At 38.4% G+C, this 15,184-nt stretch overlaps 1 protein-coding gene across 3 annotated transcripts in view; it reads left to right on the top strand.

Moving 5' to 3' along the window:
• The window catches only part of EML1 (EMAP like 1), a 167,779-nt gene that overhangs the window by 86,222 nt on the left and 66,373 nt on the right, over positions 1-15,184 (top strand). For all 3 annotated transcript variants that reach the window (XM_053697472.1, XM_053697471.1, XM_053697470.1), the window contains 6 exons: positions 567-696; positions 2,375-2,524; positions 3,860-3,929; positions 7,155-7,265; positions 7,360-7,455; positions 9,979-10,113. In XM_053697472.1, the coding sequence (XP_053553447.1) occupies positions 567-696; positions 2,375-2,524; positions 3,860-3,929; positions 7,155-7,265; positions 7,360-7,455; positions 9,979-10,113 (692 nt within the window). The remainder of the gene's footprint in view (positions 1-566; positions 697-2,374; positions 2,525-3,859; positions 3,930-7,154; positions 7,266-7,359; positions 7,456-9,978; positions 10,114-15,184) is intronic.

Raw genomic sequence — 15,184 nt, 5'->3', positions numbered from 1 at the left:
TCAGAATAACATGGCATTTCCCAGGTCACCTAGTTTTAAAAGTCCCAAGTCCCCAAGTGGTTATTTCCAGCTCTGCTATTAATTTGCTTTTATCATTTTAGTTTGTCCCTTTTTTAGTTGGGTTTAAAAATGATCTGCCTGTTAGTTTTGCATTTTGTAGTTTTACCTGTTTTTTTTTTTTTTTTTTTTTTCCTTTTTATGATCTATTTTGTGTGTAACTAAAAATCTGTTTGCTTTGTTATCAACCATTGGATTTAGACAGTTATTTTGTATGTATAGCTTTCTATATTAACCTAAATATTTACCTGTAATGTGCATGTTATTTTTACTAATTTCATTAAAAAAATACTAAAAATATTTTTTTGGGTCTTTTGTGTGTTTTTATTAATTCTTCTTTGCTTTTATTCTTTGCTAATTATTCAATGACACTTTTATCATTTCTTTAGTTTGTCATTTAAACTACTGGGAATATTAATTTGACATTATTATGTGACTTTGACAAGAAATATATTTAGCTTGCGCTGAGTGTTTATAAAAAAACTGACTTTTTTATTTCCGTTGTCTAGAGGAAGGTTACGTGAAGATGTTCCTTCGAGGTCGTCCTGTTACGATGCATATGCCCAAAGACCAGGTTGACTCATACAATTTGGAAGCTAAAGTTGAACTACCTACCAAGAAACTTAAACTCGAGTGGGTGTATCCTTTAAAGAGGTCTACAGGACTTTACTTTTAAAGGGACAGTATAGTAAGGCAAGCAACTAAGAATTCCTAGAATTAAAAGCTCTCGCAAGAACATCCTTTCAAAAGGACTTCTCTCTCTCATTGGGAGGTTGATTGTTGCTCTGTCTGTCCCTTGTTTACGTATCTTTTCTATAGCCAATGCTGAAGTATTGATCTTTTCAGTATAGGTGGCAGCTTCAGGCATTCAAATCTAATTAAGATGACAAAATAAAGGTAAAAAAAGCTTTTTATAAACCAAGTTAATACACTTGAGCAGGTGTAAGGTATCATTGGGAACACATTAAAGGGACACTGTACTATAACATTTGTTTCCCCTTTTATTGTGTTCCGCATGACTTCTTATACTTTCTGAAAAGTATTACATGTATGGGGAATCGATCCTTTATATATATATATATATATATATATATATATATATATATATATATATATATATATATATATATATATATATATATATATATATATATATATATATATATATATATATATAAATATATATTTCTGTATTTGAAATAGCTGTTTTTCCTCTTTAAAACATTGCCTAGGACATGGACATATCAGTGGGCTGAGCCTGCCAGTAAAGCAGACCTGCTAATGTTAATTATGTTAGGTATTGAAATTATAATTATAGCTGGGGTTTGAATAAACTAAGTAGCTATTTTACATACAAAATACCGCTCTCCCTCATACTCCCTACTATGAGTTTAATCAGTGTGATTGTCTGCTGTTTACATAGCTTTTCTACAGAGAAACATTTGAATGTAGGTGGGGAAACAACCGGCAAAATTTACATATTTCAAATAACAAATAAATGTAAAGTAGCTGTTTGCAAACAAATACACTTCAGCTGTTAACTGGGAACATATTAAAGGGGAGAAAATCTTACAGTAAACTCTCCCTTTAAGATGGGAATAAAAGTCCCTTTTTTCAAAGAATTACTCAACGTAGTATCAAACTAAATGATAGTGAACACTAGCAATTTTTAGTTTCTGTTTATATTTAAATATCAGCTTTCCATATAAAATACACACACGTGCACATGCATACACTCTAGATATAATTAGCCCCCGCTCTTTTACAAAAGCAAGAAAGTTCTAATCTGTGCTCAAGTCAAACATGTAAATGTGAAGTTTTTTTTATATTTTATTTTAGTTTAGCTCAAAATGTGTTAAACTTGTAAGTGTTTGATATAAATCAGTTAAAGGGACAGTACAATCACAATTAAACTCATGATTCAGATAAAACATACAATTTTAAACAACTTTCCAATTTACTTCAATTATCAATTTTGCTTTGTTTTTTTGGTATCCTTTGTTGAAAAGTCAGCACCAGATCTAGACTTACTTAGGTTTACTCTTCAGCAAAGGATATTAAGAGTGAAGCAAATCTGATAACATTTAAGTTTGGAAAGTTAAGATGGTTCTGTCTGAAGTTTAATTTTGACTTTGTGGTTCCCTTAACCTTTATCTATTATTGTCTAATGTGTACTAGATATTTTAATTTTCCCTTCCACCTATCGCCTTAATAAAACATTAATGGAACAATAGATCAGTATTTTGAATATCCCTCCAGCACTGTGCTGCTAATATACACATCTTTGATGGTTTTGTATCTTTAATAATCGCACCAGCTACGGTTACAGGGGGCGCGATTGTCGCAACAACTTGTATCTTCTACCTACTGGAGAAACGGTGTATTTTATTGCTTCCGTAGTTGTGTTGTATAATGTTGAAGAGCAACTTCAAAGACATTACACTGGTCATAACGATGATGTGAAGTGGTACGTATATGAAGAGATCACTTTAACATTAAAGGGCTATTATTGATAAAAAATGACATCCTCTTATCCATTAGACCATGTCATTTTAAGACTATCGACCCTGCACTACTGTGTGTTTAACCCTCGCAAAGGGATTAAACTCGCAATAGAAATAGCGCTCAGGACTCACTGGTCCCAAACAGAATCACATGACTCAGATGTGGAACTAGCGCTGCTGATTGGATTTTCTACTCTGGACCAGCAGTGCTCTGTGAGTCCCGAGCAGGGGTTAAAACGTGCAGTAGTCTCGGGTCGATACATCATTTTATGGATTAGAACGTACATTTTCTGACTATAATGACCCTTTAAGACTTTTGTTTGGTATCTTGTTAGGTTAAATGTACAATAAAGTCAGAAGTCAACTTCCATGGTTTAAACAGAGTCGAAAACTTTCTAATTTCCTAATATCAAATATGCTTTGTTTTCTTGGTATCATTTGTTGAAGAGTATAATAAGGTAGGCTCATATAAGCTCAGGAGCGTGCACGTGTCTATCACTTTATAGTAGCAGAGTTTGCAACAATGTACCAGTTTTATGTATTATTATAAACACTGCTCCCATAGAACTCTAAAAACTTGTGCATGCTCCTGAGCATCTATGAGCCTACCTAAGTTTACTTTTCAACAATGGATACCAAGAGAATGAAACAAATATAATATCAAATTGAAAAGTTAGAGCATGCAATCAATCTCAATCGTGAAAGTTCTTAAAGGGCATCTAAAAAAAACTACACTTACAGTGAACTACACACGCTTTTGGTTTCTTTAAAAATAAACTGCATTATATGAGATTGTTTTCAGTTGCAGAGAGGGTCCAGCAATCCCTAGGTAAGCAGAGTCTTAGAGCAGATTCCTTGTTATAATTCAGTAATGATCACAGTTCCTTAGAGATAGCTGACAGCTGGGAGGAATATAATATGTATTTATTTTTGTACCCGAGACTGACTTTTGAAAGCAAACATCAGGCAGAACATCACATCCTATCTCGTTATAAAAGGTCAGCTACAAGTTTGTATTAAACACAGTTTAAACTTGAAAGTAAACGACTGCTAGTCATCTGAATATATCAGCCGTTCAGTTACCATTTATACAAGCTGTATTCACTTCACGGCGTCTGTAGTGGCACATGAGCTGGGTATAGGATGTTATCTCTGGAACCCTCTATAGTATAGTATTGCACAGGTGCTAGTTTAGTAACAGATGTTTAGAGCACTGAGTCCTATGCTTGTGTCATTTTGTTAACCTGAGTGTTAATTATTAATTGCTATGCTGAGGTCTACATCTGTTTCTATTGCAGCCTTGCTGTCCATCCTGATAAAATCACCATAGCAACAGGCCAGGTTGCAGGTACATCTAAGGATGGCAAAGTAAGTGATATTCATTCATTCATTCATAGAAGGTGTGAGTGTGTGTTTATTTATGTGTGTGTGTGTGTGTATGTATTTATTTATGTGTGTACGTATTTATGTGTGTGTGTATGTATGTATTTATGTGTATGTATGTATTTATGTGTGTGTATGTATTTATGTGTGTGTATGTATTTATGTGTGTGTGCATTTATGTATTTGTGTGTGTGTGTATTTATTTATGTGTATGTATTTATGTGTGTGTGTATGTATTTATTTATGTGTGTGTGCATTTATTTATGTGTGTACGTATTTATGTGTGTGTGTATGTATTTATGTGTGTGTGTGTGTATTTATGTGTGTGTATGTATTTATGTGTGTGTATGTATTTATGTGTGTGTGCATTTATGTATTTGTGTGTGTGTGTATTTATTTATGTGTATGTATTTATGTGTGTGTGTATGTATTTATGTGTGTGTGTATGTATTTATTTATGTATGTATTTATGTGTGTGTATTTATATGAATCATATGCACAATTGAAAGAATCAAGTTAAAATGTAAAACATCATGAGGTGAAAGCACTGAAGTTCCGATAGCACGACTAGAGGGACTTATGTGCTTTAGTCAGTGTCTCTCTTTCTATCGCGCTCTCTATCTTTCTATGGCGCTCTATTGTTCTATCGTACTCTCTTTCTATCGCGCTCTCTATCGCGCTCTCTATCATTCTATCCGCTCTCTAACGCGCTCTCTATTTTTCTATCGCTCTATCGCACTCTCTATCGCTCTATTGCGCTCTTTATCGTTCTATCGCGCGCTCTATCGCATGCTCTATCGCACTCTCTATCGCTCTATCGCGCTCTTGCTCTCTATCGCTCTATCGCACTCTTGCTCTCTATCGCTCTATCGCGCTCTTGCTCTCTATCGCTCTATCGCGCTCTTGCTCTCTATCGCTCTATCGCGCTCTTGCTCTCTATCGCGCTCTTGCTCTCTATCGCTCTATCGCGCTCTTGCTCTCTATCGCTCTATCGCGCTCTTGCTCTCTATCGCTCTATCGCGCTCTTGCTCTCTATCGCTCTATCGCGCTCTTGCTCTCTATCGCGCTCTTGCTCTCTATCGCGCTCTTGCTCTCTATCGCTCTATCGCGCTCTTGCTCTCTATCGCTCTATCGCGCTCTTGCTCTCTATCGCTCTATCGCGCTCTTGCTCTCTATCGCTCTATCGCGCTCTTGCTCTCTATCGCGCTCTTGCTCTCTATCGCTCTATCGCGCTCTTGCTCTCTATCGCTCTATCGCGCTCTTGCTCTCTATCGCGTTCTTGCTCTCTATCGCTCTATCGCGCTCTTGCTCTCTATCGCGCTCTTGCTCTCTATCGCGCTCTTGCTCTCTATCGCGCTCTTGCTCTCTATCGCGCTCTTGCTCTCGATCGCGCTCTTGCTCTCTATCGCGCTCTTGCTCTCGATCGCGCTCTTGCTCTCGATCGCGCTCTCGATCGCGCTCTTGCTCTCTATCGCGCTCTTGCTCTCTATCGCGCTCTTGCTCTCTATCGCGCTCTTGCGCTCTATCGCGCTCTATCGCGCTCTTGCGCTCTATCGCGCTCTTGCGCTCTATCGCGCTCTTGCTTGCTCTCGCGCGCTTTCTCTTTATTTTTCTTTCTCTTTCTCACTCGCTCACACTCTCTCTCATGATCTCCATCTACCATTTAATCTTAAGGGGCTAAGACTCCTACAGTTTGCATTGCTAAATATTACAAAGCCAATCTATTCCAAGCTTACTCCTTGTGATCTACCATGATGTATCTTGTTGCTTACTGTACCAGCTTCCTCTGCACTTGAGAATGAGCCAAGAAATCAGGTTACTGTAGGGAAGGCTAAATGTTCTAATAGTGTAGCTGCAGTTTAACGACAACCTTATGTACCTGTTAGTATATCATGCACACCTCCCTTCTCCTTAAACACCAGATGATCAGTAACCGGACATATTTCAGCTTGAATACAAATTTTATTTTTTTTTGCCTAATTTTTTTGGTATTCTTTGTTCAAAAGTCAGTCCAGAGCAGCAATGCGCTACTGAGAGCTAGCTGAACACATCCGATGAGCCAATGACAAGGGGTATATAAGTACAACCACCAATCACCAGTGCTCTGCTGTGCCATGTGTCTACTTAGGTATCATTTACAACAAATAATACCAAGAGAACAAAGCAAACTTAATAATTAGAATTACATTTGAAAGTTATTTTAAAATAACTAAATCTAGATAGAACAATACAAAGATACAATATGAAAAACACTTCCCTTAGCGTGATGCGACCCGCCAAAAAAGTCTCTCCCTTGACTCAATCAGAAGATATAGGATGGCGACTCTTCCAACCCACGAGATGTCTTGGGTTATAGAGTGCATATTTTCTCCCCAGACAAATCAATTTCCGAAAGCAGAATGTCTTAAAATATAGTGTATCTTCTGTTTAAATAGCGGTAGCTCTACGTGTTTTTGCAGAGATTGCCTTTTTCAAGAGCACTTATGTTACCAAAAAGCTAAATAAAATAGAAAAATGTTTCACGCAAACAGGTTGATTTTCAAATACCAAGAAAGGGAACTATTTTCATTTGCAGAGAAGGTCCAGACGGTCAACTTGACAATCTTGGTAATTGAAATCAACCGGTTTGCTTGAAAATACTAATTTTAAAAGAAATAATTATTTTTTATTTTATTCAGCTTTTTGGTATCACAAAAAGGCTCTTTAAAAAGGCAATCTCTGCTGAAACACACAGAGCTACCGCTATTTAAGCTGAATACACTATGTTTTAAACGTTTTTTTATTAAACTATATTGTATTACATTCTGCCTTCAGAAATTGATTTTGTCCGAAAATATGTGCACTCTATAACCCAAGACATCTAGTGAGTACTTTCCACTTAGTATCCTTGGTTTTTCAACAGTACTTCACTATAGTGATCTTTTGGTTTCTCGAGAGACATTACTGAGGCCAGAGAAAATCCAAAGAAGGGTTGGAAGTGCCGTCATTCTACACACTTTTAAAATAACTATCTGAATCATGTTTTAATTTTGACTTTTACTCTCCTTTTAAAATTCCTTGTTATAGATCTATGCCCCCCTCTAGTGGCGTAAAATGGTATTTCATATAGACCATTAATGTACATAGATTTTTATTTTTTTTAGATTTTTGCTAATGTAAAATGTATGAATAACTGAGGCATTTGTCTAAAATTTGTTTTTTTGTTTCTAGCAACTGCAACCACATGTACGTGTTTGGGATTCTGTGACACTAAACACTTTGCACGTTATTGGAATGGGCTTCTTTGACCGCGCAGTCACCTGTGTTGCTTTCTCTAAATCTGTAAGAATAATAAATAAATACATATTAAATAACACAATGTATTAATTGTCATATTAAGGGAATATAATTTAACCTTTTTTTTTTTGTTTTAAAGAATGGTGGCAGTAATCTCTGTGCTGTGGATGATTCCAATGACCATGTGCTCTCCGTGTGGGACTGGCAAAAAGAAGAAAGGCTGTCTGACGTCAAGGTAATAACGTACTATTTTAACAAGGCTTTTGTAGCATGACTATGGGGGGGGGGGGGGGTCAAATATCTATAGCTCTAAAAGGGACACGAAGCCCAAGATCCAGATACAATATGTGATTTTTAAATAAGTAAAGTAAATTTACTTGTATATTCAAATTTGCTTCATTCTCTTGATATCCTTTCTTGAAAGAGCTGCAATGCACTACCCGCAGTTAGCTGAACACAGCTGATGAACCAATGAAAGAGACCTTTATGTACAGCCACTGATCAACAGCTAGCCCCCAGTAATGCCCTGCTGCTCCTGAGCATACCTTAGTATGGTTTTTAACAAAGGCAAACCAAGAGAATGAAGCAAATTAAATAGCAGAAGTATACTAGAAAGTTGTTTAAAATCACATATTCTGTATGAATCATGAGAGAAAAAGGTTAGGTATTATGTCCCTTTAAATGCAATGACCAGTTCAGTATTTCAAGAATGTTTGCCAATCACCAACACCAATTTCTAGTAAATCTGTTCTGTATTTTTTGCAATATTTAGAAAAAAAATGGCTGCTTTTCAAGGCTGCTCAGTATGGGGGTTTGAGAGATGTTGGTGAGGCCTTCAGTCTAAACTACAGCATTTGTTTTCACAACAAACTAATCTCCAATACTCCATAAAAATAACACAGGGCCACATGCAAGGTAAACAATATCCCAGGTGTCACAGGAATGATTTGCTTATTGATAATTTACTCTGATGTGGGAGTCAGGGTTTACCTATTATAAAGGGGTAGAGAGTATTTTCTCCTTGTCAGGCTAATGTGTGGCCCTACAGCCAGCCGGCTGCCTCAGGTACAGTAGCTGATAAAGAACCATCTTATTTAAAGAGAAATAAAAAAAAACCAAAAAATTATTTCATAATTCAGATAGAACATAGAATTCTAAACAACTTTCCAATTTACTTCTATTATCAAATTTTCTTTGTTTTCTTGTTATCCTTTGTTAAAAACCAGGAAGATAAGTTCAGGAGCGTGCACGTGTCTTCAGCACTATATGGCAGCAGTTTTGCAACAATGTTATGCATTAGCACAAGCACAAGATGACAGCACTATGTCCTGTCTTGTAGTGCCCCAGACATGTGCACACTGCCTATCTAAATAGTTCTTCAACAAAAAATAAAATAAGAACAAAGCAAATTTGATGATAAAAGTAAATTTGAAACTTTTTTAAAAAATGTGTTTACTCTATCTGAATCATGAAGGAAACATTTTGGGTTTCATGTCCCTTTAATGTTAATACTGAACTTAAAGTGAAGGTAAACTTTGATGAATGAAAGCCAGTTTTTTAAAAATACTATTAAAAACGGCCACTTTCATTCATCAAAGTTTACAAAGCAGCCGTTTTGATTAAAAACTTACCTTTGTTCTTTTCACAGCCAGAGCAGCTTCCTCCACCTGGAGATCCTCTCTTCACACGTCATCAATGACTAATCCAGCTTCCTCCAATCACGGCATGGCCTCAGGCAATGACTACCCTGGGGGTTAAGCCGTGATTGGAGGAAGCTGGATTAGTCATTGATGACGTGTGAAGAGAGGATCTCCAGGTGGAGGAAGCTGCTCTGGCTGGGCAAAGAAGAGAGGTAAGTTTTTAATCAAAACGGCTGCTTTGTAAACTATGATGAATGAAAGTGCCCCTGTTTTTAATAGTATTTTTAAAAAACGGGCTTTCATTCACCAAAGTTTACCTTCACTTTAAGTTCTTGTTACTGCTAAATCAAAATGAGGACATTTAAAGGGACAGTCAACACCAGAATTTTTGTTGTTACATAAGATACATAATCCCTTTATTACCCATTCCCCAGTTTTGCATAACAAACACTGTTATAGAAATACACTTTTTACCTTTTGTAATTACCTTGTATCTAAGCCTCTGCAGACTGCCCCCTTATTTCAGTTCATTTGACAGACTTGCATTTTAGCCAATCAGTGCTCACTCCTCAGTAAATTTACGTGCATGAGCTCAATGTTATCTATATGAAACGCATGAACTAATGACCTCTAGTGGTGAAAAACTGTCAAAATGCTTCAGATTAGAGGCGGCCTTCAAGGTCTAAGAAATTAGCATATGAGCCTCCTAGGTTTAGCTTTCAACTAAGAATACCAAGAGAACAAAGCAAAATTGGTGATAAAAGTAAATTGGAAAGTTGTTTAAAATTACATGCCCTATTTAAATCATGAAAGGTTGTTTTGTTTTTTTACTTGACTGTCCCTTTAAATGTTATTTTATTAATAATTGTATACTGTTTGTTGTATTTATTCTCTGTACCTAAAAATTCTGTGTGACTGTATTACTATTCTTTTCTTAAGTGTATTTAAAGAGTATGAAATTGTAATTTAAAATCTTTAATTATGTTTAATTAAATGTTGCAATATGTATTTGAACTTCCCAAATGGGAGAGAGTAAACTCTGTTATCACACTATTTATGTTATCACACTATTTAGTGGTTGATTTAAAACTTATCAGTGTTTTATTTTTCCTACTTAGTGCTCAAATGAAGCTGTGTTTGTGGCCGATTTTCATCCAACTGACACAAATATCATAGTGACATGTGGGAAATCCCATCTTTACTTCTGGACGTTAGAAGGAAATGCTTTGATTAAGAAACAAGGATTGTTTGAGGTATAGTTTACATTCTTATACGTTTATACATTGTTGTGTAATATTCATTGTATATTGTAATACAATGAAAATATCCTCTAAACTATATTATTTTATTTTTTTAAACTGATCTGTCTGGCTACCCTGGGTTTCAAACAGAACTTAGAGACATTAAACACTAAATACATTTTATAAACAGAGAATTCTGGTTGTTCCTCACCTACCTCTAGTCTTGGGTACCACTATGTTGATATCTAGATTTCACTATGTTTCACTGCTGACGTGTTTGCAGATGTGCAGGAAGTCTTCTTCAGATACCTGCAGTAAAACCTACTTTCCAAAATGACACCACTCATATTTAGAGAGAGGTGCACACTTCTGAAATTCCCTGCAGTTAATTAGTTAGCTTGTAAGGTTAATTTTTGCTGTAATGTAGGGATTACCCTCCCCCCCACACTGGTTACCCCCATCTTGTACTGGCAGACAGTCTTTCAATATGTAGTTTTGGGTCCATCCCACCTTCCTACCCACCCACTGCAATTTTTTTCATGTAATTGGCAAGAGTCCATGAGCTAGTGACGTATGGGATATACAATCCTACCAGGAGGGGCAAAGTTTCCCAAACCTCAAAATGCCTATAAATACACCCCTCACCACACCCACATTTCAGTTTTACAAACTTTGCCTCCTATGGAGGTGGTGAAGTAAGTTTGTTCTAAGATTTCTACATTGATATGCGCTTCTCAGCATTTTGAAGCCCGATTCCTCTGAGTACAGTGAATGTCAGTGAGACGTGAAGGGGGTATCACCTTTTGAATACAAAGGTTTTCCTCACGGGAGATCTATTTCATAGGTTCTCTGTTATCGGTCGTAGAGATTCATCTCCTACCTCTCTTTTCAGATCGATGATATACTCTCATATTCCATTACCTCTACTGATTCAGTACTGGTTTCTCCAACATTGGTGTGTCCGGTCCACGGCGTCATCCATTACTTGTGGGAATATTCTCTTCCCCAACAGGAAATGGCAAAGAGCACAGCAAAAGCTGTCCATATAGCCCCTCCTCAGGCTCTGCCCCCCAGTCATTCTCTTTGCCGCTCTGAACAAGTAGCATCTCCACGGAGATGGTGAAGAGTATGTGGTGTTTAGTTGTAGTTTTTTATTCTGCTATCAAGAGTTTGTTATTTTAAAATAGTGCCGGTTGTACTATTTACTCTAAAACAGAAAGAGATGAAGAGATCTGTTTAAAAGAGGAGTATGATTTTAGCAGCAGTAACTAAAATCAATTGCTGTTCCCACGCAGGACTGTTGAGCCCAGAGAACTTCAGTTGGGGGGAACAGTTAGCAGACTTTTCTGCTCAAGGTATGACTAGTCCATTTTCTAACAAGACTGTGTAATGCTAGAAGACTGTCATTTTCCCTCTTGGGGATCGGTAAGCCATTTTCTTAGACTCTTAACAGAATGAAGGCTTATTATGGGTTATACACTGGTTGACACTCTTGTGGGCTAAATCGATTGATTTATTTAAGTTTTTTATGAAATCTGAGGTGATTTATAAAACTTTTATTGTGAGGGAACGTTTTTTAGGCGCCAGGCAGTTGTTTAGACACCTTTCCGGTCAGGAAGGGCCTTTCACTATAGTAGGCAGAGCCTCATTTTCGCGCCATAACTGCGCAGTTTCTTTTGGATGCAGTGCATGCAGCTGCATGTGAGAGGGTCTGGTGATCATTGAAAACGTTCCTGGAAGGCTTAATTTGGTATCGTATAACTCCTAAGGACAGGTGAAGTCGCAGCAAACGCTGTGGCTGGGACTGTAGTGGGGTTAAAAATTGTTATTTGATTAAACGGCTCCGGTTTCCTCATTTAAGGGGTTAAAAGCTTGAGAATTGGGGTGCAATACTTTTAAAGCATTAACCCTTTAAGGACACAGCTTTCAGTTTGCTCAATTGTTTTATGACGGAAAAATTCCGTCATATGTCCTTAAGAGGTTAAGACACTGTGGTGAAAATTTGGTAAAGATTGGATATTTCCTTCATAGTTTTTCACACATTCAGAAATAAAGTGTGCTCTGTTTAAAATTTAAAGAGACAGTAACGGTTTTGTTTTAAAACGTTTTTTTTTTTTTTTGCATTATTAGCCTGTTTAAGCCTGTCTAACATGTCTGTACCTTCAGATAGAACATGTTCTGTATGTATGGAGGCCAAAGTGGTCCCCCCTTCAAATGTATGTGATAATTGTGCCATGGCGTCCAGACAAAGTAAGGACAGTACTGTCACATTTAATAAGGTTGCCCAAGATGATTCCTCAAATGAAGGTAGTGGGGATAGTTCCTCATCCTCTCCTTCTGTGTCAACACCAGTTATGCCCGCGCAGGCGACCCCTAGTACATCTAGCGTGCCAATGCTTGTTACTATGCAACAATTAACGGCAGTAATGGATAATTCCATAGCTAATATTTTATCCAAAATGCCAGCATTTCAGAGAAAGCGTGATTGCTCAGTTTTAAATACAGTGGAGCAAGAAGGCGCTGACGATAGTTTATCTGTCATACCCTCACACCAGTCAGAAGTGGCAGTGAGGGAGGGTTTGTCGGAGGGAGAACTTTCAGATTCAGGAAGAATTTCTCAACAGGCAGAACCTGATGTTGTGACATTTAAATTTAAGTTAGAGCATCTCCGCGCATTTCTTAAGGAGGTGCTATCTACTCTGGATGATTGTGACTCTTTGGTCATTCCAGAAAAATTGTGCAAGATGGACAAATTCTTAGAGGTCCCGGTGCACCCTGATGCCTTTCCGATCCCTAAAAGGGTGGCGGACATAGTGAATAAGGAGTGGGAGAAACCAGGCATACCCTTTGTCCCTCCTCCTATATTTAAGAAATTGTTCCCCATGGTCGACCCAAGGAAGGACACATGGCAAACAGTCCCTAAGGTTGAGGGGGCAGTTTCTACCCTAGCCAAACGCACGACTATTCCCATTGAGGACAATTGTGCTTTCAAAGATCCTATGGATAAAAAATTGGAGGGTTTGCTTAAAAAGTTTTTTGTTCAGCAAGGTTACCTCCTCCAACCAATTTCGTGCATTATTCCTGTCACTACGGCGGCGTGTTTCTGGTTCGATGAACTAGAAAAGTCGCTTAATATGGAGACTCCATATGAGGAAGTCATGGACAGAATTCACGCACTTAAGTTAGCTAATTCCTTTATTTTAGATGCCGCTTTGCAATTAGCGAGATTAGCGGCGAAAAATTCAGGGTTTGCAATTGTGGCACGCAGAGCGCTCTGGCTAAAGTCTTGGTCGGCGGATGTTTCTTCCAAGACAAAATTACTTAATATCCCTTTCAAAGGTAAGACCCTTTTTGGGCCAGAATTGAAAGAAATTATTTCAGACATCACTGGGGGGAAGGGCCATGCCCTCCCACAGGGATAGGCCTTTTAAGGCTAAGAATAAGTCCAATTTTCGTTCCTTTCGCAATTTCAGGAACGGACCGGCTTCTAACTCTGCAGCCTCTAGACAAGAGGGTAACGCTTCCCAGGCTAAACCAGCTTGGAAACCAATGCAAGGCTGGAACAAGGGGAAACAGGCCAAGAAGCCTGCTGCTGCCACCAAGACAGCATGAAGGGGTAGCCCCCGATCCGGGACCGGATCTAGTAGGGGGCAGACTCTCTCTCTTTGCTCAGGCTTGGGCAAGAGATGTTCCGGATTCCTGGGCACTAGAAATAGTCTCTCAGGGTTATCTTCTAGAATTCAAGGAACTGCCCCCAAGGGGAAGGTTCCACATGTCTCGCTTGTCTTCAGACCAAATAAAGAGACAGGCATTCTTACATTGTGTAGAAGACCTGTTAAAGATGGGAGTGATACACTCGGTTCCAACTGTGGAACAAGGTCAGGGGTTTTACTCAAACCTGTTTGTAGTTCCCAAAAAAGAGGGAACTTTCAGACCAATTCTGGATTTAAAAATTCTAAACAAATTTCTCAGAGTTCCATCGTTCAAAATGGAAACCATTCGAACAATTTTACCTACAATCCAGGAGGGTCAATATATGACTACCGTGGATTTAAAGGATGCGTACCTACATATTCCTTGGCGATGAGAGAGGTATCCAAGATCATCAAATGGGCGGAGGATCACTCCTGCCATTTATCTGCAATTCACATCCCAGGAGTAGACAACTGGGAGGCGGATTATCTGAGTCGTCAGTCTTTCCATCCGGGGGAGTGGGAACTCCACCCGGTGGTTTTTGCCCAGTTGACTCAATTATGGGGCATTCCAGATATGGATCTGATGGCGTCTCGTCAGAACTTCAAGGTTCCTTGCTACGGGTCCAGATCCAGGGATCCCAAGGTGACTCTAGTGGATGCATTAGTGGCGTCTTGGTCGTTCAACCTAGCTTATGCGTTTCCACCGTTCCCTCTCCTTCCCAGGCTTGTAGCCAGGATCAAACAGGAGAAGGCCTCGGTGATTCTGATAGCGCCTGCGTGGCTGCGCAGGACTTGGTATGCAGACCTGGTGAATATGTCATCGGCTCCACCATGGAAGCTACCGTTGAGACAGGATCTTCTAGTACAAGGTCCATTCGAACATCCAAATCTAGTCTCTCTGCAGCTGACTGCTTGGAAATTGAACGCTTGATTTTATCTAAGCGTGGGTTTTCAAATTCAGTGATAGATACTCTGGTTCAAGCCAGAAAACCTGTGACTAGAAAGATTTACCATAAAATATGGAAAAAATATATCTGTTGGTGTGAATCCAAGGGATTCTCCTGGAGTAAGATTAAAATTCCTAAGATTCTCTCCTTTCTCCAAGAAGGTTTGGATAAAGGGTTGTCAGCGAGTTCTCTAAAGGGACAGATTTCTGCTTTATCTGTCTTGTTACACAAACGACTGGCAGCTGTGCCAGATGTACAAGCTTTTGTACAGGCTTTGGTCAGAATCAAGCCTGTTTACAGACCCATGACTCCTCCTTGGAGTCTAAATTTAGTTCTTTCAGTTCTTCAAGGGGTTCCGTTTGAACCTTTACATTCCATAGATATCAAGTTACTATCTTGGAAAGTTCTGTTTTTGGTTGCTATTTCTTCTGCTAGAAGAGT

Source organism: Bombina bombina, chromosome 1 (genome assembly GCF_027579735.1).
Source record: "Bombina bombina isolate aBomBom1 chromosome 1, aBomBom1.pri, whole genome shotgun sequence".
NCBI classification, from domain to species: Eukaryota; Metazoa; Chordata; class Amphibia; order Anura; family Bombinatoridae; genus Bombina; species Bombina bombina.
This window is presented reverse-complemented; position numbering and strand designations above follow the sequence as displayed.